This window comes from Talpa occidentalis, unplaced genomic scaffold, assembly GCF_014898055.3.
Source record: "Talpa occidentalis isolate TD23 unplaced genomic scaffold, MPIMG_talOcc4v2.1 talOcc4.16, whole genome shotgun sequence".
Taxonomy (NCBI): domain Eukaryota; kingdom Metazoa; phylum Chordata; class Mammalia; order Eulipotyphla; family Talpidae; genus Talpa; species Talpa occidentalis.
Genome location: NW_023601653.1, coordinates 67,376,182 through 67,398,802, shown reverse-complemented (window position 1 = coordinate 67,398,802; position 22,621 = coordinate 67,376,182). Strand labels below are relative to the sequence as shown.

Sequence of the window (22,621 nt, the reverse complement as noted above, 5' to 3'; positions counted from 1 at the left end):
GGACGCGGGCTGTAGCCCAGTTCAGTGGCGCGGGAATGGCGCCTTTTGCGCCGCTCCCGTGCCTGGGCGCCTGGTTCCTGCTTACTCAGGGAGGGACCTTCACCTCAGTGAGGACCTCCGTGCGTCTCCCCGCAAGCCTAGGTCGTCTCCCCGCAAGCCTAGGTCGCAGGCGCGGGGACCTGGGCAGCCGCGATCCAGGTCTGCACTTGCTTTTCAAGCTCCCCGAGCGCGCCGCGTTTCCGCGCCAGCTTACCGGCAGCCCGGGCTGTGTGCGCGTCTCCCGGGGTCTTTGTTCTTCTCTAATGGCACCCGGAGCCGTTCGCTCACCGCCGCGGCGGATCCTGCAGGGTTCGCCTCAGCTCCCGTTCACGGGGTGTGGTGGCTGAAATAGTTCCTTTCCGCTCACAGTCCCGCTTGCTGCGTCGTTTGTTCTTGTTGGTTGTTTTGGTTTGTTGTTTCCTCCTCTCTGCCGGTCGGAGAGTGCCGCCTCTGTGGGCGGGGGAGGGGAGCAGGGTTCTGAGCTTCCCTCCCTTCTAGACCTCTTTTATGGCCACTTTCTTCTTCGGGCAGTTCGCTGGCGTCACCCGTTTATCTTCCGTGTCCCAGTTCTCACTGGGACCTGCCGCTTTTCCTCCCTATTCACTTTTTTTAATGGGAGATCTTACTCGCAGCGTCTCCTCGCCGCCATGTTGCTCCGCCCCCTCCCATGTTGGATTCTTTTTAGCTGGTTTGAGTAAAGATGCTTTTTTTGGGTACACAGTAGATTACAGTTAAAACTAGCTTCTACTAAAACTGCATCCTTAAGACTACTACCTCACACCATGCACAAAAACCAATTCAAAATAGAAAAAGGAATTGAAATAAGACCTGACCCCATAAAATATACAGAAGAAAATATAGGCAAAACACTACATGACATACATCTCAGTAATATCTTTAAAGACACCCCCAAGGCAAAGAAAGTGAAGGACAAAATGAACAGCTGGGATTACACCAAACTGAAAAGCTTCTGTAGAGCAAAAGAGACACTACCCAAAACAAAGAGGCATCCTACTGATTGGGAGAGAGTTTTTGCACACAGTATAACTGCTAAGGGACTAATCACAAATATCTACAAAGAGCTGACACTACTCAACAAAAACAAAGTAAACAATACAATAAAAAAAAAATGGGCAGAAGAGTTCAAAAGACACTTCTCCAAAGAAGAAATGTAAATGGCCAATAGGTATGAAAAAATGTTCAATATCACTTGCAATCAGAGAAATGCAAATCAAAACCACAATGAGATACCACCTTATACCTGCGAGAATGGCAGATATTAAAAAAAAAAAAAAAACAGGCAATAACAAATGTTGGCGAGGATGTGAAGCAAAAGGAATTCTCCTACATTGATGGTGGGAATACAAACTGATCCAACCATTATGGAAAGCTGTGTGCAGATTCCTCAAACTATTAAAAATGGAGCTACCATATGATCCAGCAATTCCACTCCTAGGGATTACCCAAAGGACACAAAAACATTACTTCCAAAGGATACCTACACCCCTATGTTTATTGCAGCATTATTTACAGTAGGTAAGATATGGAAATTGTGTTATAATATACATTTGAAATGGACAATTTTGAATGAAAAATTTAGAGAGAGACTAGAAAAGCATTTCTGGTAAAGAGAATAAAATGAATTTGGACCTAGTATATTGTAAATATGATACACAAAATTTATTCTGTTGTATAATATGTTAAGAAATGTGGATATAAATATGCCATTGTAAATGAATCCTTTTTTTGTATTTGTTATGCTTATCACGGGGAAAAGCGAGACCTACATTAAAAAACATGCCATAGGGCCTCCCCGGTAGCGCAATGGGTTGAGCACAGAACTGTGAAGCTTTCTGCAGCCTCTACAGACCGGTTTCATTTCAGGCCGGCCTGGGAGATACCCACATGGTGCAGCAGACCTCTCCTGTCTCACCCGCTGCTCCCCTTAGCAGTATATTTCAGTCCTTCTGCCTGTTTTGTTCCCTGCTCTGTCTCTGGTGAATCCAGTCACTCCCCCCACATCTCTGGCCTTTACCCCAGTTCTGTATGCATAAAATAAATAAACCTTAAAAAAATAAAATAAAAATGCCATAATTGCATTTGTATTTTATCATCTTTTAAATTGGAAAACAGACTAAAGAAGGGAAATTATTCCTGGAAAACATTCTCAGCCCATATATTCACCAATGTGTTAGTTGAGGGTACATCAAGATGGAATGAACTCAGGACAACTAATCTGGGGGACTGCCTCACTGAAGCTAAGCCCTCACATTGCTGCACACTCACCACATTGGGCCAGGCAACAAATAGAAGTTCTGATTGTTTTTCTGTTTTACTCACTTTGCTAGAAATAGTAGGTGTGACACCAGAGGTCAGAGATGGGACTGCTCCATCTCAGCAGTTGGCAATTCAGTACAGAATGGGAGAAAGGTGTGTGCACACAGAGGAGAGGAGGGTCTGCATGTTCAAGAGCAAATTTGGAGTGAAGGACTAGAGGTAAAGGTAGTTTGTGGTCAGGGGAGTGTGTGATGGATTTTGTTTTGAAAAGGTGGATTTCCTTGTGTGCATTTGCAAGTATTATTAATGAGAAGGCAATCTATAACTGCAAGGAAAGCCCAGCAGATATTTTAAAATATTAATAAAACTGAAATGAAAAGTACAGATTGATATCATGTATATAATGCATTCTTTTTGCTTATATGTTCCTATAAATGATATGTATGTTCATATGATTTCTTTTTCTTTTTTTTATTCTCATTGTCATTTTGGGGTTTATTTCTGGAAAGAAATGCTTTCATCGATGATGGACACATGAGTGTCACCACAAATATAAATATCACAATTGAAATTTAATTGATGTACTTTTATTGATTGATGATTATTATGTATTGAACCAAGTATTGATGCTACATTTTCCCCAAAAGATAATGAATCAACATCAACAATCTTGAATTAGAGGATGGAAATTATTCAGAACTCAGTGTAAAATCTTTGAAAAATATCTTGAAATATTATTGCTTAGAGGTGATGATGAATTTAAGTTTTCACAAACCAGGTTAATCCCTGGTTTTGCTGGTTGTGAAAAACATTTGAGGAGGACAGTGTCAAAGATTTCCTACTAAACCAGTTAAACTAGAGTTCAAGGAGACTGAAGTCTCTAAATCATATTAAGTACTGGGGAAGACAATGTTACCTCTGGAGTAAAGAACAGCAAATATCCCAGATGTGAGAAAGTGGAAAAGACAGAAATGAGGTAGTATTTGATCTTGCATATCTGTCAATGAAAATGAGTAACTTGTAAACACCTGATATTTTGAATAATAATTAAAATTTATTTTAGATAATGCAGACTTTTGGAACAAAGATACATGGAAAAATAATTTATGTGTGTGCACATGCATCAAATATTTGATTTCAAACAAGTAATACTTTTTTTTGAAATTATTATATATATATATATTTTACATCATTGTTCATTTTTAAACAATAATTGCTTCCCTCCACTCAGGTGTAGTCCCCACAGAATTTCCTTCACCAATGCACCCTGCACCATTACCTCAGTCCCCTGTGCTCCTCCCTCCCTCCCTCTTATCTCTCTCCCTCCTCATCCCCTGCAGGATGTCTCTGATTTATAATTGTCTGTTTGTTTTTGCTTTGTTGTGTTTTGTATTGTAATTATATTTTTCCCCTGCTATCTTATTTGGTTCCCCTATATTCCTCTTATAAGTGAAACCATCCGATATTTTTCTTTTTCCTTCTGACTTACTTCACTGAGCATAATTTCTTCTAGCTCCATCCATGTTGCTGCGAATGGCATGAGTTTATCTTTTTTGATTGGTGCATAATATTCCATTGTGTATATAAACCACATCTTGATCAGTCATCTATTTTTGGATTTTTGGGTTGTTTCCAGGTTTTATCTGCAATAAACACAGGGGTACAGGTATTTTTTTGAATCAGTGTTTTGTTCCTCTTGGGTAGATCCCTGGGAGTGGAATTTCTGGGTCATATGGCAGCTCCATTTTTCATTGACTGAGGAACCTCCAGACAGCTTTCCATGGTGGTTGGACCAGTCTGCACTCCCACCAGCAATATAGGAGCATTCCTTTTTCACCACATCCTCGCCAACATTTGTTGCTGCTATTGTTTTGATATGTGCTGTTCTTACTGGTGTAAGGTGGTATCTCATTGTGGATTTCATTTGCATTTCCTCTTTGGGGAAGTGTCTTTTATGTTCTTCTGTGCATTTCTTAACTGCATTGTTTAATTTGCTTTTGTTGAGTCCTGTGAGTTCTTTGTATATCTTTGTGAGCAGTCCCTCATCAGTTGTATGCAGGGCAAAGATTTTTTCCCAATCAGTGGGATGTCTTTTGTTTTGGTTAATGCCTCTTTTGCTGTGCTGAAGCTTTTCAGTTTGATGTAATCCCAGGTGTTTATCTTTTCCTTGACTTTCTTTGCTTAGGGCGATGTGTCTTTAAAGATATTACTGAGACGTATGTCTTGTAGTGTTTTACCTATATTTTCTGCTATATATTTTATGGTTTCAGGTCTTATGTCCAGATCTTTTATCCATTTTGAGTTGATTTTTGTGTGGTGAGAGGTAGAGGTCTAGTTTCATTCTTTTGCATGTGGTGGTCCAGTTTTTCCAAAACCATTTATTGAACAAACTATCTTTGTTCCATTGCATGTTCTTTGCTCCTTTGTCAGAGATTAGTTGTCCATATATATGACCTTATTTCAGGGCTTTCCATTCAGTTTCATTGGTCTGTGTGTTTGTTTTTTGAAACAAGTAATTCTTTATTTCCTCTTTCAGGTTAATAAACAACACAAATGGCTTCAAAGACAAAATGTATTGTGGATATAGACATTCTGACTATGTTTATTATATGCTTTGCACTCTAAAGGATTATTATGTATGTGAGAAATTGGCTAATCTAGTGAAGATTGAGAATATGCTAATAAACGAAGAACCGGATGGATTTATATAGTTAGTGCACTTATTTTGTTTCAGTTATTATCCTGCAACTAAAAGCAACTTTATGCAGAGCACCTCATGTGGACCAGACAAGTGGAATAAAGATGCCGACTGACAGACTTTCTGCCTCTCTCCTAATACTTCACGCTTTTCTAACTTTCCTCTTTGTCTTCATTTTATGAGTAAAAGGAATTACTGAGAAAATACTTTAACAGATAGACACAGACATATTGCTGAGCATAAATACAGAATTTTGGTTGAAAAGTACAGAAGAGGGGCCTCCCCTGGTGGCGCTGGTGGTTGAGTGAGCGCTGTGAAGCCGTCCACAGCCTCTGCAGTGTAGGTTCGATCCCGGCCATACAGCGACAATCCCACATGGCACAGCAGACCTCTCCTGGCTCACCCGCTGCTCCCCTCAGCAGGGTATTTCAGTTGCTCTGCCTGTTCTGTTCCCCACTGTCTCCGGTGAATCCTCTCACTCCCCCATAACTGCGGCCTGTACCCCAGCTCTTGTATGCATAAATAAATAAATCTTCAAAAAAGAAAAATACCAAAAAACAGCTATTTTGTCTTGATTCTCCCAAAAGAAACAAGGTAGATACCAACATTAAAGAAAAGTCAAAGGAAATTAAATCTAGGAATATACATCAATGGGAAGAGTGTTGCATCATCACCAATTGGGGTTTATTCTACTAATGCAGATTTATTTCAACAATGGGAAAGGAAAAGAAAAAACATAGTTCTTTATAGTTACAGAAAAATCATTTGATAAAATTCAACACTACATAATAAAGTCTCTCAGAAAATAGAAGCAAATGTTTTCCTTCTCTGATAATAGCATTAAAGAGAGACTGTTGACATTAAAAAGAGAAGGAAAAAACCACTAGCAACAAAAAAAAAAAAAAAAACCCTAAACCTAACATTATGCTTCTGGTAAAAGAATGAATGTTTTTCCTTTGAACTCTGGAACAAGATATGAATTTTTTGGGGGGTCCTGGGGAATGAGAACCATCCCTCATCAGCAGTTCAAATGCTAAAAATTTATGCTTCTGAAATCTCTTGATGTCATTTCTACACACAGAGCAATAGAGTTGCCCTACACTTGAACTTAAATCAAGAGCCCATTTTTAAAAGAAGGATCTTTATCATTTGATTTAAGATCTTCCACAGTCTATTTGAGATTCTAACTGTGGAAAGAGGCAAGAAAAAGAAATTTTAAAATGCAGAAACGAGAAAGAAGACATTTTACTTGTAGCTAAAGATGCCGACTGACAGACTTTCTGCCTCTCTCCTAATACTTCACGCTTTTCTAACTTTCCTCTTTGTGTACATAAATTGTGTACATAAAAATATAATTTACAAACAGACTATATAACTCCATGTCACTGGAGGTAATCTTAAAGAGGCAATATCAATTCTATTTCTAAATGTCAACAGTAAACAATACCCTTTATACTAACACCAAAGTGGAAAAGAGTAATACACCTCATAAAAATGTGGAAAACTTACATGCAAAATGGCCCCATGGCATCACCTCAAGAAACACTCCCTTCCTGGACCCGGCCACCAGACTGTTCATTATGAGCAAGGGAAGTAAAATGGGAATCAAGTAAACAATCCAATTTTAAAATGGGCAACCTATCTGCATAGACATATCTCCAAAGAAGACATACACATGGCCAATAGGCAATGGTAAGATGTTCATAATCTCTTATTATTCGGGAAATACAAATGAAAATAACAATGAGATCTCATTCCACCGCTGTGAGCATGGTCATTACCCAAAAGATGAAACAAATCTTGGAGATGATGTGGTGAGAAGAAACCCCTTATATACTGTTGGTAGGATGGTGAGTTGGAGTAGATGTTTTGGAAAGCAGTATGGAGAAATCATACAGCATATCAAAAATAGAAATCAAAAATAGAAATTCAAGAAATCAAAAATAGAAATTCTGCATGATTCATTTATCATACTTGTGGGTATTTACCTCCAAAAGTAAACATAATAATGCAAACACTATATCCATCCCCCCCATGTTTATTGCAGCGTTATTTACAATAGCCAAGAATTGGAAACAATTTAAGTAGATATCATCTGAGGAATGGATAAAGAAAATGTGGCTTATATATGCAAAAAATGAATACTCTTTAGCTATAAAAAGTTGAATTTTTGCCCTTTGCAACAATATGGATGAACCCTGAGGGTATTACAATTATGAAATAAACCGGATAAAGACAAACATCATTTGATTTCACTAATGTGTGGTACATAGAGAAAATAAATAGGTGGACTAAATAAACAAAAACAAACTTCTGGCCTATAATTAGTGGTTATCAGAAGGGAAAGGAGAAGGGATGGATAAATGAGGACAAAGAAACAGCTGTATGGTGAAGGATAGAATCGAACTATTGGTGGAGAACCTCCTATAGGACAGGTACATGTTGATTTGCAATGATGCACACCTGCAATTTATATAATGCCATGATGAAGTGTTACTTCAAAGAAATTATGAAATAACTCGAAAACAATCATTGCCCTTTTCCCAGGTATGCTTTGCATACTTGGGCAAGAAATGGATGGACCCCTGCTTCCAAAATTGTGGGGTCAAACTTAAAAGAAACTAACTTAAGAGGCCCTCTAGACTCCTTTTCTTCTCCTTTTTGGTAGATTCGTTGAGAGCTTGTTCAATGAATTGAGCCAATTTGCAGAGAAAAAAAGACTTATCTCATCTCTACTGGCCTGCAGTTATTTCTAGGCCTTTTTCCATTAGTATGCATGTTACCTCGGTCCCAGATTCCTTAGTATATTTCTTTGTTATAGAGAAACTAAGTGTTCCTTAGTTCCTCTTAGACTCACTGGCGCTATGTAACAAGGGGACAGGGTGGGACTTCTACTCTTCCTTCTCTCTGTGCTGCTTTCTGTACATGAGCAGTTGCTCTACTAAGGCAAACTCATCTGACAGCACTTGGCTAGACACACACAGGACTGCAGTTCCAGGTCATTGCTGTAGACTAGTCAGTGTCTTGAAAGACATGAATAACATCCCAACATCATTTTAAGCTACTTTCTGTAGTTGGTAAGTATACAGAAATGGAGAAAAGAAACAGATAAGAGGCAGTTGAATGTATGAATAAGTCAGCTTTTCAACAGCTGTTTGTTCTTATATAATACAACAGCCTAGAGTTTATTTGCAGCTTGTTTTGGGGTTCAAAAACTTTAAATTTATATTTTGTTTTAGAACCACAAGCTTAAATCACAGATCCTATTTAACATTCAACTCTGAGTGTTTTTGTTTGTTTTTTGAGTTTTTTTTTTAATAGTTTGCCAAGCTTTCTTTGCATTGCCATCAATGTATGAAGAAGTTATGCATGCATATCTAAAATTCCAGGACTCCAGTAAAACAGAAAATGGCAAATCTGGGATAAAAGGTAAGATTTTGAGCTATAGTAGTGTTGGAATGTGGTCAACTAATGTGTGGAAGAGTAAAGGTAGAAGCTTGTCCCCTAAGTGTGAGTAAAGTAACAATTATTGTTCTATTTTAGTTTTTAATTAAACCCCCATTTGTACTAAAGCTATTAAATGTGTCCATACAAATGTTTATAAAGGGTTTTTTAAAGGTTCTAATCAATAGTTTGAACACTTAATTTTTTCTATTTTAATATTTCACTCAAGACAGTTAGGATTGTATTTCATATAACTGAAAGGTGATTTTTTTTTCTCCATAAAATGATGCCAAATGACAAGGAGTATATGCTATTTAGAAAATCATGTGTTTGTATGTTGTTTTTTATATAAGAAAATGCTAGCTTGTATGTGTGTGTAAAAGAGAGGGAGGACACGACAAAAAAAGAGAAAGAGAGAAATTTAAAGACTTTCATTTGACTTTATATTAATTGAAGTATATATTATCCTGAATTTTCAATTTCTTCGTCTTCTTTTGGTCTTTTCTCAACTAACTAAAATACAGAAAAGGTTAAGCTAAATGAAAAGACACATCACAACTGAAGGAAGAGAAGCAAGAAAAAAATACAGGGAGATAGAACACGGAAAACCATGATGAAATTGAAAACTTTGTAGTTTCCAATACAAATTTGAATTATGATATAAATGGGCCAGATGTGTAGAATTTAGGTTATACTTCAATAAAGTGTACCCAAGATTCATCCTATTCACACCCCCATATTATTCTGAATTCCTTGCTCCTGGACTTTTGCATGCAGTGTGCTCCAGCACATTCCCCAGTGTGATTAATTAAAAATTACTTAAATGCTAAGTCTGGAGAACACAGAAAGCTGGCAGAGTTGGTACACTTAGAAGAGAGAGTAACAGAAGAATCCTCACATATTTTTTGTGTCTGCCAACAAAATGTGGCATTTTTTGAAATTCTAAATTTCCTGTGAACAGAAATTTCACTGTTAGATTTCAGATTCATTTCTCATCAACATTGTAACTCTTTAGAACAGCTCCATTCTGTTGTCTCTCCCTTTAATACATAATTTCTAAGGATGACCCTTAAGGATTGTACAGTATTTTCGATTTTATTTTCTTTCTTCATATTTCTCCTTTTTTGTGTGGTGTAAGAGGATGTGCATACCAAAAATTTTCTATGCCAACAATTACCTTTTTTGTATCCCATCACATTCTCTCCTCTATCTGTCCCACTAATTCATCTTATTCTAAATCTCCACTTCAGAAATTTTCTGATTCTCTGGGAGTCTTGAATCTATGTCTCATTATTTTCTCAGTTCCATCTAATTTTCTCATCATGCAGCTTAAAGTCTATAGTATGTAATATAACATTATATTATGTAATAATATCTCTTACTCTCTTGCCACCTTGTTTAATGTGCTGTTATTTTCCCTTGAAAAAATCCAATTCTGGTTTAATTCAAGTATTTCCTACTCTGAACTCTACCCAAATAGCTGGACATTGCTGATGACAATTACACAAACTCTCAAGCCCAGTTTCCTAAACTTCTGTCTGAGCTAGTCCCGTCTCACTGTTGTCGATGCAATAATATTGTGCCAGTCCAATGCCAACTAACTCATTAAGTCCTCGGGAAACAGTGAAGAGGAAAAGAACTGCATAGTCAGGATCTTACCTAAGGTTAAAAGTATAACTTCAAATGTTGTCTTTCTTTTTGTTTTTTTAAAGATGTATTTATATAAGCATACAAGAACTGCGGTATAGCCCAGAGGTGCAGGGAGTCAGAGGATTCACCAGAGACAGATTAGGGAACAGAACAGGCAGACTGACTGAAATACACTGCTGAGGGGAGTAGCCAGGGAAGTCAAGAGAGTTGTGCTTCTCCATGTGGGTAAGTCTTGGCTGGCTGGGGATCGAACTCATCCTGCAGAAGCTGCAGATAGCTTCATAGTGCTGTGCTTAACCCCTTGTGCTACCAGGGAGGTCCTGTTGTCTTTCTTAATATTTATTTTCTCATTTATTTTTATATTCAATTATTAATCTGAGTACCCTCTTATTAAGCTGAGTAACTTCTTTAGTCGAACACTATTCTGGGTACTAAAAATATAGGAGTAAGGACCTCTTTTATAGAAGATAAATTTTAAGTGTGTGAGAAAATAAATGATTGGAGAGAGAGAGACAGAGACAGAGAGAGACAGACAGAGAGAGATCTCTAATTGCACTCTGGTATGTGAAGATTTAAAACTGAGTTATAGTCTAGAAAGCTGGAAGACCAGCTCTTATGGTCAGTGGGAATCACCACACAAATTCAGTGGAAAGGACATCACAGAAAGTAAGAACATCTAGCTGAAAGATCCCAGGAAAGCCTGATGAACTTGCTTCCTAGTTCATTCTACACCTTCCCTCTCTGCGACTAACACTGCCCTCTTGCCATATTCTTATATCCCCTGTTTTACTTCTAGATGGTAATTATGAAATACTCTTTTCAAAAGGCAAATTTCATTTTGCTGTGCATTTCAATCATGTACCTTGTTCAAAGACATTTTTCTACAAGATTCCGCTTTCTCTGCTGCTTCATTGTCCTCTCACCAATATACGCTAGTACACTATTTTAACAAAATACACCCACTAACTTGCCCAACAAAATCCATTTATCTTCCATTTCTCTGTTTCCTTCATAGCCCAACTTTGGGACAGCATTACCTTTGGTCATGGACTCATGGTCTTCAGAGCTCCTTCTCTTCTCAATGGACCACATTCGGCTTCTGCCCTCATTGTTCCATGGAAATTCCTATGAATCCAGGCCACTGATGGCCTCTCTGTTTCACCCCAAGAATCACATCTCTGCTCTTTTATTATTTGACTTCCCTGCAGCGTTCACACAATTGCACCATCCCTCTTCCTTCACACTTTCTTTACACTGGCTGCTGACACATATAGCGAGTGGGGAACAGAACAGGGAGATTGACTGAAATACACTGCTGAGGGGCACAGCAGGCAAGACAGGAGAGGTTTGTTGTGCCATGTAGGTAACTCCCTGGCTGCCTGGGGATCGAACTTGTGCTGCACGGTGGCAGGTAGCTTCACAGTGCTGTGCTGAAGCCCTTGCGCCACCGGGGAGCCCCTGGATCAAACTCTATTTTATGGAATATTCCAGGACTCTCCTCTGGGTCTTCTGTTTTGTGACACTAAAGATACTTTGCTAAGTTACCTCATTCATTCCTTTGGATTCAAATACAGTGACTTCCAACTCTCTACTGATGATCTGTCCTTGATTTTCCAGACTAGAAAATCAAATACCTGTTTCACATTTCCATATAGATGTCTAACACCATCTTAAATTAAAATGGTAAACATAGAAATTTTTTTCCTCTTGTTCCTTCTTCCTAATCATCTTCATATCATTAAATGCATATATAAATACTTAAATACAATCACCAAGTGTGTGCTACATGCCATATTACAAATCTTCAACCATATAGTTTCTCATACTTTGTGGTTTCTGTTTCTTTTTTAACGGATGTGGAAACTAAGACACAGAGAAGTTAAACAACTAGTTCAAGTTTCCGCAAGGGATAAGAAGCAGAACCAGGATTCAAGGCTGGATATTTCAACCCTATAGAATGTTCTGTGTTTGTTTTTTATCACTGCTACGCTCCTTATAAATATGCTGATCTCATTATTACCTAACAACTTTCTCAAATCAAAAATCTCTCATAGATTTCATAAATGTGTGCTACAAATTCTAACTTCAAAATGTCTTCACCACATACCCCGTGAGTCACCCCATTCACTGATACTAGTAAATCCAGCTACTGTTCTCTCTCATTGGTCTGTTGCAAGAAGTTCCTCTCTGTGTTCCCTCTCCCAGTACTGCAGCTCTACAGTCATCTTCTATATTCTGTAACAACCTTTCTAAAAATATTATATCTCTCTCCTGATTAAAAACCCTTCCTATAATTAAACAAACTCCAGTCCCTTAACTCTGGCTAACAGAGGCCATAAATACTATTTCCTGTCTTTTTCTTTGACCTCCTCCAATATCTTTTCTCACTTTGATCAGAATTTTATTGCTACTCTTAATGTTTTCTGTTTTTCAAATAAACCCTAGTTAGGGACTGAGAGCTAGTTCTTACTGCCTATGACATTCTCACCACTGATTTTGTGTGCTAATTCCATGGTAAGGTCTGAACTGCTTATGCTTAGAATATAACTCCATTATAATCTTTGCATACCATACCTCAATTGAGATCTATCTGTCTATCATCTATATATCGACTATCACCTATCATCTACCTGCTATCATCTATCCATCCATCAACCCATTCATCCACCTCTCTACTAATCTAATTTTTTTTCTCATAGTTAAAATTTATATTCTGTAAGAACTGGAATTGTGTTCCCTGCTCACTGTGTTGTTAGTACCCAGAAGTACTCTGTAAGGATGGTACTCTAGTAACTATTGAATAGTTCAGTACACAAATAAATATGAAAAATTATTAAGAAAGACAACATTTGAAGTCATGCTACTAACCTTACATAAGATCCTGACTCTGTCGTTCTTCCCTCTTAACTACTTTCCAAAGGCTAAAAGAGTTGTTTCACGTTTTATCAGCAATCGTTTCTATACTTTATTGCATCATCAACTGTGAGACTTAGGCATTGCTCTGAAGTTTAGTAAGAGTCTCATGTTATCCCAGATTTATATTTTCTTGAAAGATTTAGTGTTCATATCTTCATGTCATAATAATTTAAACATGTGATGATTTAAAATTAATTTTAAATATAAATATAATATAAATTAAACACATAATTACTTATTTTTTCTTTAGTAAGAAAATGATCTCTTGTGGGCTTACTGATCGTGGAAAAATGAAGTATTCAACAAAAATTTGTTGGTAAAAGAACATGAAAAAGTTTCAATGAGGAAGTGATGTCAATCTATTCTACGATCTAGTTTTTAGGGGGACTCTGAGAGACATTACAAATAGAGGTGCAGGCGATAGAGCACACAATGAAGCTATCTGCAGCCTCTGCAGTGCGGGATGGATCCCGGCTGGCTGGGGAGATACCCACATGGCACAGCAGACCACCTGTCTCTTTTGCTACTCCCCTCACAGTGTGTTTCAGTCAGTCTGCCTGTTCTGTTCCCTGCTCTGTCTCTAGTGAATCCTCTCATCCTCCTGCACATCTGGCCTGTACCCCAGCTCTTGTATAAATTAACAAAATCTTTAAAAAAATAGAGACAGCCCCAAGACACTCAGGATGTCCTGAGGGAAACATACATCACTGATATTATTTTTCAGGATTTGCTCATTGTCCATTCAAGGATTGAACTCCCTGTTAGCTGACAGCTGCTCAGTTTCCACAAATTTGGACAGACCAGAATCTAGATGGATTGGTCTTCTCACATCTCCTTTAAAATTCCATTTCTGCCTTTATTCCTTGAAGCAGCCAATCAGTTAACAGCCTCTCTTGTGAGACCCATTTCAGATGCTGAACAACTAACGAAATATTTTTTATTTCTTTTTGATTTATTCTTCAAAACAGATTTTTTATTTCCCTACCCCCTTATTTTTTTGCTTTTGAACTTTCTTTAAAAATGAACAATGCTGTAAAAAATATGTAAATAAAAAGAACATTTTAAAAAAGAATAAAAAAAATTTTTTTTTGAATTATCCTTGAGTTTCTAGCAAAAACATTCTTTCACTTTGAGGACATGTTACGTATGAAGTTAAAGCAAAATGAATGAATGATTCAAATTACTATGTACACCACTCCCACTCTCTGTGCTCACCTTGCTTCCCACAGTGCCAGCCGCCCCTCCCCGCACCTGGCAGTGCCGTGTGGTGGCTCTGGCTCTGCTCTGCCTTCTGCTGCTGGTTGGACTGGGAATCTTAGGAAGTATGTGTATGTATTACCCATATTTTGATTGGGTGGGAAAACATATAGTATCACATCAGTTTTACAAAAAAGTTTCACTCTTGGATTTAAGGCTCTGAACCCATAGAACACACATAGAATGTTGCACTTACAAGACAGCACTCAATCTCTCTCTCTGATTCCTATAAAGAAAGTGATTGCTTCCCTATACCTTTAATATTTTAATATGATTTCAGCAAAAAAGAAGTGGTGGTTGATTGAGGGATTACACTCTATAGGGGGGTGGGGAGTGGGGAAAGGAGGGATTGGGGTCAAAACAAGGGGGTTGTAATTGTATGGGGAATATAAAAATAAAATTTAAATCAAAAAAAATAAAAAAATAAAATTTTTAATCTTCTATCTTGTTTGGGATGGAGTTTATGGAACTTTCAACAATCAAATGGGAAAAGTGAACAAACTACAGAGCTTCAAAGAAGAACTTCAACAAAATCTTTCTCTACAACTGATAGAAAACATGAATAGTTCTGGGAAGATCAGGAACCTCTCTATCACGCTGCAAAAAATGGCCACCAAATTATGCCATCAACTATATGAAAAAGATTCAGGTAATCTTCTGTTCTTCTCTGAGTAAGGTGACTAAATTTAAGAGTAACTAGAGCATCAGTTCATTGCTATCTAGTAGTTTTTCCTTAGAAGCCATTATTTGGGGGAAGGAATTAAATGTGGCTGACAGAGGATGCATTGATATTTTCAAGTAACTAGAAAAAAGAACCAGAAAAGGTAATTATAGCCATAGACCCCAAATTATCTCCAAATGGGGATAATAGCTACTTAATAAAACATTAGCTAGCACAGTTTCTCTTCTGACATGTTTTAATTTTTTTGTAAAGATTTATTTATTTATGCATCAAGAGCTGGGGTGTAGGGCAGAGGTGCGGGGGATGAGAGGATTCACCAGAGACAGAGTGGGGAACAGAGCAGGCAGACTGACTGAAAACACTGGGAGCAGCAGGCGACACAGGAGAGGTCTGTGTGTCGTGTGGGTAGCTCCCTGGCCGCCACAAGGGAGGCCCTGTATTACTTTTATTTTGGGCACTGAGTAGAAGTTAAGGAGAAAAACACATATCTTTATGGTGACTTCATTTCTAAATTTCAGTCAATGTTTGATTAATATTATTGTAAAAGAAATAAAACTAGACTTTACCTCATGAATGTAAAGGAATGGTGTTTAAACATCTTTAGCAGCTTCTATTCCTTTTATAATGAACACATGATCTTTGTGATCTTGAGAAGTCTCCCCGGTATTCAACAAATCCGAGAGCTAGAAATGTTTTAGTTAGAGAAGCCAGAATGGATGGAGGTTTGTGGGGTTGATTCTCAACAGACAATGTTTCTTGGGATTAACTTTCACTACCAAGTAGGAAGATAAAACATGAGTGAGAGAAGGAGATTACGTGATCATTATTCAGGGCTCCTGAGGAAGGAAAATATAGTGCTCTTTCCTCTGACATGTGTTGTTCTTGTGATGTTTTCAACACACTACCCTGGTATGTAGGAACCTAGATCTCAGGATTCACTTTCTTCAAAACTGATGTTAAAAAAAGAAACACAAGTAAATTTGTTTAACTTAATATAGAGGATAATGGGGGAAATGAGAATAAGGTAGATTATCAGTGCAACCCAAATACAACTGTTTCTTCCCCCCAGGACACAAATGTAAACCTTGTCCAAAGGACTGGTTGTGGCATGAGGACAGCTGTTATTTACTCAGTCAGGAGCGTAAAGATTGGCAAAGCAGTGAACAGGAATGTCACAATCTAAATGCCAGTCTGTTGAAGATTAAGAACAAAAGCGTATTGGTAAGACTTCATTCTAATATCTAAATACACATTTCCCTTTTTTAAAAAGATTTATTTATGCATGCATGCAAGAACCAGGATACAGGTCAGATGTGTGGGAGAGTGAAAAGATTCACCAGAGACAGAGTGGGGAACAGAACAGGGAGATTGATGAAATACACTGCTGAGGGGAGCAGCGGGCGAGACAGGAGATGTCTGCCATGCCATGTTGGACCCTCACCGGCCAGCCAGGATGGAACCGGTGTTGCAGAGGCTGCAGACAGCTTCACAGCACTGCACTCAACCACCTGTGCCACTAGGGAGGCCCACACATTTTACTTTTTACCCGGCATTTCTGATTGCTCAGAGAGTAATCATATATTCTTTTTTTTTCTTTTTTTTTATTAAATAATAAATTTTATTTTTATATTCCCCATACAATTGCAGCCCCCCCATTCTGACCCCAACCCCTCCCCTCCCGCCCCCGCCCCCCAAAAAGTGTCTCTGGTTCGTAGTTTTTTGTTGATTTTGATTTTCACTTTCTTATAGTTATTCATTTTCCTGGTCCCTTATTTAAGTTTTCTAGATTCCTGCTAGGAGTGAGACCATCCGGTATTTTTCTTTTTCTTTTTGGCTTATTTCGCTGAGCATGATCCCTTCCAGCGCCATCCATGTTGCTGCAAACTGCATGTGTTTATCTTTTTTGAATGCTGAGTAATATTCCATGGTATATATGTACCACATCTTCTTGATCCAGTCATCTATTTTTGGGCATTTGGGTTGTTTCCAAAGCTTAGCTATTGTAAACAGTGCTGCTATAAACATAGGGGTGCAGGTGTTCTTTGGAATTGATGTTTCTGTGTCCTTTGGGTAAATACCTAGGAGTGGAATTGCTGGATCGTATGGAAGCTCTATGTTTAGTAGGTCCAGAAATCTCCACACAGCTCTCCATAGTGGTTGGACCAGTTTGCTCTCCCACCAACAGTGCAGAAGAGTTCCTTTTTCTCTACATCCTCGCCAACATTTGTTGTTGCTAGTTTTTTTAATATGTGCCATTCTCACTGGTGCAAGATGGTATCTCATGGTATTTTTGATTTGCATAGTACATTCCCCCAAATGCCTCAGCTTCCCTACTGTAAGAACCTTTGTCCTAATTTACAGAAGAGGAAAAAAATCAATTCACAGTGACTTGGTCATCGGATCACTCATAAGTGATCGATTCACAGCTATTTCTTCAAAGAAAAATGTTACACTATGAAAAAAGCTTATTACTTTGGCTACAAAATTCTGGACTAATTCTGACTTCTATTTATAACCACTCTAAATTTGCTTCACTTTACTTCTAGTCTTTCTGTTTCTATTAACTTGTATTTATATTGATTAATTACCTTATTTGCTTCCAGATTGAATATTTAATGCTAATATTTGAAATCTATAGCTGGTGATTATGCATGGATTGGTAGTTCCTACGTTAAGAGTTTTTTCATTGATTGGTAGTTCCTACTCCATGTTAGATGGTAATTAATGTAAAAATGCTGAAAGCAAGCTTACAATAAGGAACACTTTGTCTCAATTTCTTTTAATGGCATTGAAACAGTATAATGTTTAAAATGCTATCTTAAACAATTATGTGTACTAAATGATGCTGTGATGTAATGTATAGAAATAAGAAACAAACTATTTCAACAACCATCTATATTTCTTATAGGATTTTATAAAATCCTGGCATTATACTTCCTTTTGGCTAGGATTATCTCCCAGAAAAAATTATGAAAACTCTAAGACAATTGAAGAGATAATTTTCTCCTCTGATTGGTAAGAGTCATTTTTTAATTTTTTTAAACAAGTATACTAGTTCTTGAGTTTTAGGTAATATTATTTCATTTAGAAATTAAAACATTTCACAGTGATCAACTAGTTAATCCTATATGACATGCTCATTTGAAAGCAATTGTACAGACATAAAAAATATGTTTTTATTCTTGTTGAATTTTTTAGCTGGTTTGAGTTAAGATCCTTTGTTTGGATACATAGCAGATTCTAGTTAAAACTAGCTTCTATTACAATTGCATCCTTAAGACTACTACCTCACACCATGCAGAAATATCAACTCAAAATGGATAAAAGAATTGAACATAAGACCTGATCCCATAAAATATACAGAAGAAAATATAAGCAAAACACTACATGACATACATCTCAGTAACATCTTTATTTTTATTTTTTTAATTTTTATATTCCCCATACAATTGCAATCCCCTTATTTTGACCCCAATCCCTCCACTCCCCGCCCCCCACGACCCATAGAGTCTCGCTGGTTCATAGTTGTTTGTTGATTTTGATTTTCACTTTCTTATAGTTATTCATTTTCCTGGTCCCTTATTTAAGTTTTCTAGATTCCTGCTAGGAGTGAGACCATCCGGTATTTTTCTTTTTCTTTCTGGCTTATTTTGCTGAGCATGATCCCTTCCAGCACCATCCATGTTGCTGCAAATTGCATATGTTTATCTTTTTTGAATGCTGAGTAATATTCCATGGTGTATATGTACCACATCTTCTTGGTCCAGTCATCTATTTTTGGGCATTTGGGTTGTTTCCAAAGCTTAGCTATTGTAAACAGTGCTGCTATAAACATAGGGGTGCAGGTGCTCTTTGGAACTGATGTTTCTGTGTCCTTTGGGTAAATACCTAGGAGTGGAATTGCTGGATCATATGGAAGCTCTATGTTTAGTAGGTCCAGAAATCTCCACACAGCTCTCCATAGCGGTTGGACCAGTTTGCACTCCCACCAACAGTGCAGAAGAGTTCCTTTTTCTCCACATCCTCGCCAACATTTGTTGTTGCTAGTTTTTTTAATATGTGCCATTCTCACTGGTGTAAGATGGTATCTCATGGTAGTTTTGATTTGCATTTCCCTGATGACAAGTGATGTTGAACATTTTTTCATGTGACTGTTGGCCATTTGCATTTCCTCTTCAGAGAAGTTTCTTTTTAGCTCTTCTGCCCATTTTTGACTGGATTATTTTCTTTGTTGTTGTTGAGTCTCATCAGCTCTTTGCAGATTTTTGTGATCAGTCCTTTATCATTAGTGTTGTGTGCAAAAATGTTCTCCCAGTCAGTGGGGTTTCTCTTTGTTTTGGTTATTGTCTCTTTTGCTGTGCAGAAGCTCTTTAATTTGATGTAGTCCCAGCTGTTTATCTTTGCCTAAGGAAAAGAAAGTGAAGGACAAAATGAACAGCTGGGATTACACCAAACTAAAAAGCTTCTGTAGAGCAAAAGAGACACTAACCAAAACAAAGAGGCATCTTCCTGATTGGGAGAGAATTTTTGCACACAGTACAACTGCTAAGGGACTGATCACAAAGATCTACAAAGAGCTGACACTACTCAACAAAAACAAAGTAAACAATACAATAAAAAAGAAACAGGCAGAAGAGTTAAAAAGACACTTCTCCAAAGAAGAACTGCAAATGGCCAACGGGTATATCAAAAAATGTTCAATATCACTTGCAATCAGGCAAATGCAAATCAAAACCACAATGAGATACCACCTTACACCAGTGAGAATGGCACATATTAAAAAACAGACCATAACAAATGTTGGCAAGGATGTGAAGCAAAAGATACTCTCCTGCACTCCTGGTGGGAATACAAACTGGTCGAACAAGTATGGAAAGCTGCGTGGATGTTCCTCAAACTACTAAAAATGGAGCTACCATATGATCCAGCAATTCCACTCTTAGGAATCTAACCAAAGGACACAAAAACGTTCATTCAGGGCCTCCCCTGGTGCCGCAGCAGTTGAGCGCTGGGCTGAGAAGAAGCCCGCAGCCTCTGTAGCACCGGTTCAATTCCCGGGTACCTGCAAGGGTCCCACATGGTGCACAGACCTCTCCTGCAGCGCCCGATGCTCCCCTCAGCAGTGTATTTCGGTCCATCTGCCTGTTCTGTTCCCCGCTCTGGCTCCGGTGAATTCTCTCACCCTCCTGAGCTTCTGACTGTATGCAGTGCTTGTATAAATAAATAAATAAAATCTTTTAAAAATAGGAATTATTAAAAAAAAATTCATTCAAAAAGATACCAACATCCCTATGTTTATTGCAGCATTATTTACATCAGATAAGATATAGAAATGATCCTAGTGCCAAAAAATAGATGACTGGATCAAGAAGATGTGATATATATACACAGTGGAATATTACTCAGCAATCAAAAAAGATAAACTCATGCAACTCGCAGCAACTTGGATGGAGCTAGAAGGGATTATGCTCAGTGAAATAAGCCATAAGAAAAAACAAATATTAGATGGTTTCACTTATAGGAGGAATGCAAGGGAACCACATAGGGGATCAGGAAAAAAAATTAAAATAAATGTAAAAACAAAATCTACAGGCAACTATAAATCAGAGACATTATGCAGGAAGGAGGAGGGGAGGGATCATAACAGGGGAGGGAAGAACACAGGGGACTATGGTGATGGTGCCCGGGTGAATTTATGGTGAGGATTCTATGAGACTATACCTAAGAGGTGAAAGCAAACATTGTACAAAAAAAAAGAATAATACAAAATATATATAAAATTTTAAAAAAGGAATTACACTGTTAAAGAACATTTTTCCATTTTTTTAAAATATGCTTAATATTGTAAAGAGGTGCCACAGATACCAATATCTTGACAAGTGACTGACATCTAATAGTGGCCAAAGGGATAATTTCTGTGAATAAAGTGTTTGACTAAGAAAATTGTGAAAATCAACAAAATTCACGGAGATTTAAATGGACTTAAAATTGTGCTAAGTGCTAGGAGTCAAAGATGAATGAAAAATTGATTCTTCCTTTGTTACTTGACAATTAATTTTATGTGCAGGCTAATTAAGCAATTCTACATATAAAATAGATTGTGATAAATGCTTCAGAAACAATGCACAGAATAATGAAAAATAAATTTTAGTTTTGAAATTTATGATACTATATACATTTGAAATGGACAGTTTTGAATGAAAAATTCATAGAGAGACTAGAAAAGCATTTCTGGTAAAGAGAATAAAATGAATTTGGACCTGGTATATTGCATATATGATGAAATGCTTTCATCAATGATGGACACATCAGTGTCACCACAATGATAAATATCACAATTGATAATTAATTGATGAATTTTTATTGATTGATGATTATTATGAATTGAACCAAGTATTGTTGCTACATTTTCCCCAAAAGATAATGAATCAGCATCAGTAATCTTTTATTAGAAGCTGGTAATTATTCAGAACTCAGAGTAAAATCTTTGAAAAGTATCTAGAATTACTATCCCTTAGAGATGATGATGAGCTTAACTTATCATATACTAGGTTAATTCCTGGTTTTGCTGGTTGTGAAAAACATTTGAGGAGGATAGTGTCAAAAATTTCCAATTAAACTAGAGAATTCAAGGGGACTGCATTATTCTAAATCATATTAATACTTGGAAGGCAATGTTACCTCTGGGGTAAAAAACAGCAAATATTTCAGATATGAGAAAGTGGAAAAGACAGAAATATAAGGTAGTGTTTGATCTTGCATATCTGTCAATGAAAATGAGTAACTTGTAAACATCATCTGATATTCTGAATAATATTTATAATAATTAAAATTTATATTAGATAATGCAGACTTTTGAAGCAAAGATACATGGAAAAAGTCATTTGTGTGTGTGTGTGCATGTGAATATGTTTCAAATATTTTCGAAGTAATTCTTTATTTTCCCTTTCAGGTTAATAAATGGCACATATGACTTCAGTGGCAAGATGTATTGTGGATATGGATACAGTACTAATTATCTTTATTTTAGGCCTTGCACTCAACAAGGCAATTTTGTATGTGAGAAATTGGCTGATCAAGTGGAGATTGAGTATACCCTTGTGAGTGAAGAAACAGATATAATCAAGTAGTTAGTGCACTCATTTTGTTTCAGTTATTATCCTGCAACTAAGGGCAACTTTATGCAGAAAACTTTTTTGTGGACCAGATGAGTGGAATAAAGATGCTGAGAGACTAATTTTCTGTCTCTCTTCAAATACTTCATGCTTTTCCAACTTTCTTCTTTGTCCTCACTTTATGAGTAGAAGGAAATAATGAGGAAATACTTTAACATCTAGACAGAGACCTGACATATTGCTGAGCATAAATAGAGAATTTTGGGTGAAAATACAGAAAACCAGCTATTTTGTCTTGCTTCTCCCAATTAAACAATTTAGATACCAACATTATAGAAAAATCAAAGAAAATTAAATCTAGGAATATATACCAATAGAAAGGGTTCTCCATCATCACCAATTGGGGTTTATTCTAATAATGCAGGTTGATTTACATCATGGGAAAGAAAGAGAATATACATTATTCTTTATAGGTATAGAAAAATCCTTTGATAAAATTCAACACTACATAACAAAGTTTCTCAGAAAATAAAAACAAATGTT

At 37.1% G+C, this 22,621-nt stretch overlaps 2 protein-coding genes across 3 annotated transcripts in view; both read left to right on the top strand.

Moving 5' to 3' along the window:
• The window catches only part of LOC119247026 (C-type lectin domain family 12 member A-like), a 30,596-nt gene extending 25,467 nt beyond the window's left edge, over positions 1–5,129 (top strand). Inside the window, exon 8 of the mRNA XM_037513252.1 lies at positions 5,051–5,129. Within this exon, the coding sequence (XP_037369149.1) occupies positions 5,051–5,129 (79 nt within the window). The remainder of the gene's footprint in view (positions 1–5,050) is intronic.
• A 2,782-nt stretch (positions 5,130–7,911) lies between these two features.
• Positions 7,912–22,213, top strand: LOC119248358 (C-type lectin domain family 12 member A-like). 2 transcript variants are annotated; one of them, XM_037515315.2, is made up of 7 exons: positions 7,912–8,091; positions 8,321–8,443; positions 14,254–14,346; positions 14,742–14,930; positions 16,033–16,184; positions 17,872–17,978; positions 21,916–22,213. In XM_037515315.2, the coding sequence occupies exons 2-7, from the start codon at positions 8,365–8,367 to the stop codon at positions 22,091–22,093; spliced, it is 798 nt and encodes a 265-aa protein (XP_037371212.1). In that variant the 5' UTR covers positions 7,912–8,091; positions 8,321–8,364; the 3' UTR covers positions 22,094–22,213. The 2 variants fall into 2 exon arrangements, with proteins under 2 accessions (XP_037371212.1, XP_054552796.1); XM_054696821.1 differs by having other exon boundaries at positions 14,254–14,352.
• Positions 22,214–22,621: the final 408 nt, after the last annotated feature.

Coding starts and splice junctions, on each gene's coding strand:
- LOC119248358 (XM_054696821.1), top strand. CDS start 8,365: ATGTATGAAGAAGTTATGCATGCATATCTAAAATTCCAGGACTCCAGT. Junction 14,353..14,741: donor GGGAATCTTAGGAAGTATGT/GTATGTATTACC, acceptor TTTGGGATGGAG/TTTATGGAACTTTCAACAAT. Junction 17,979..21,915: donor ATAATTTTCTCCTCTGATTG/GTAAGAGTCATT, acceptor TTTCCCTTTCAG/GTTAATAAATGGCACATATG.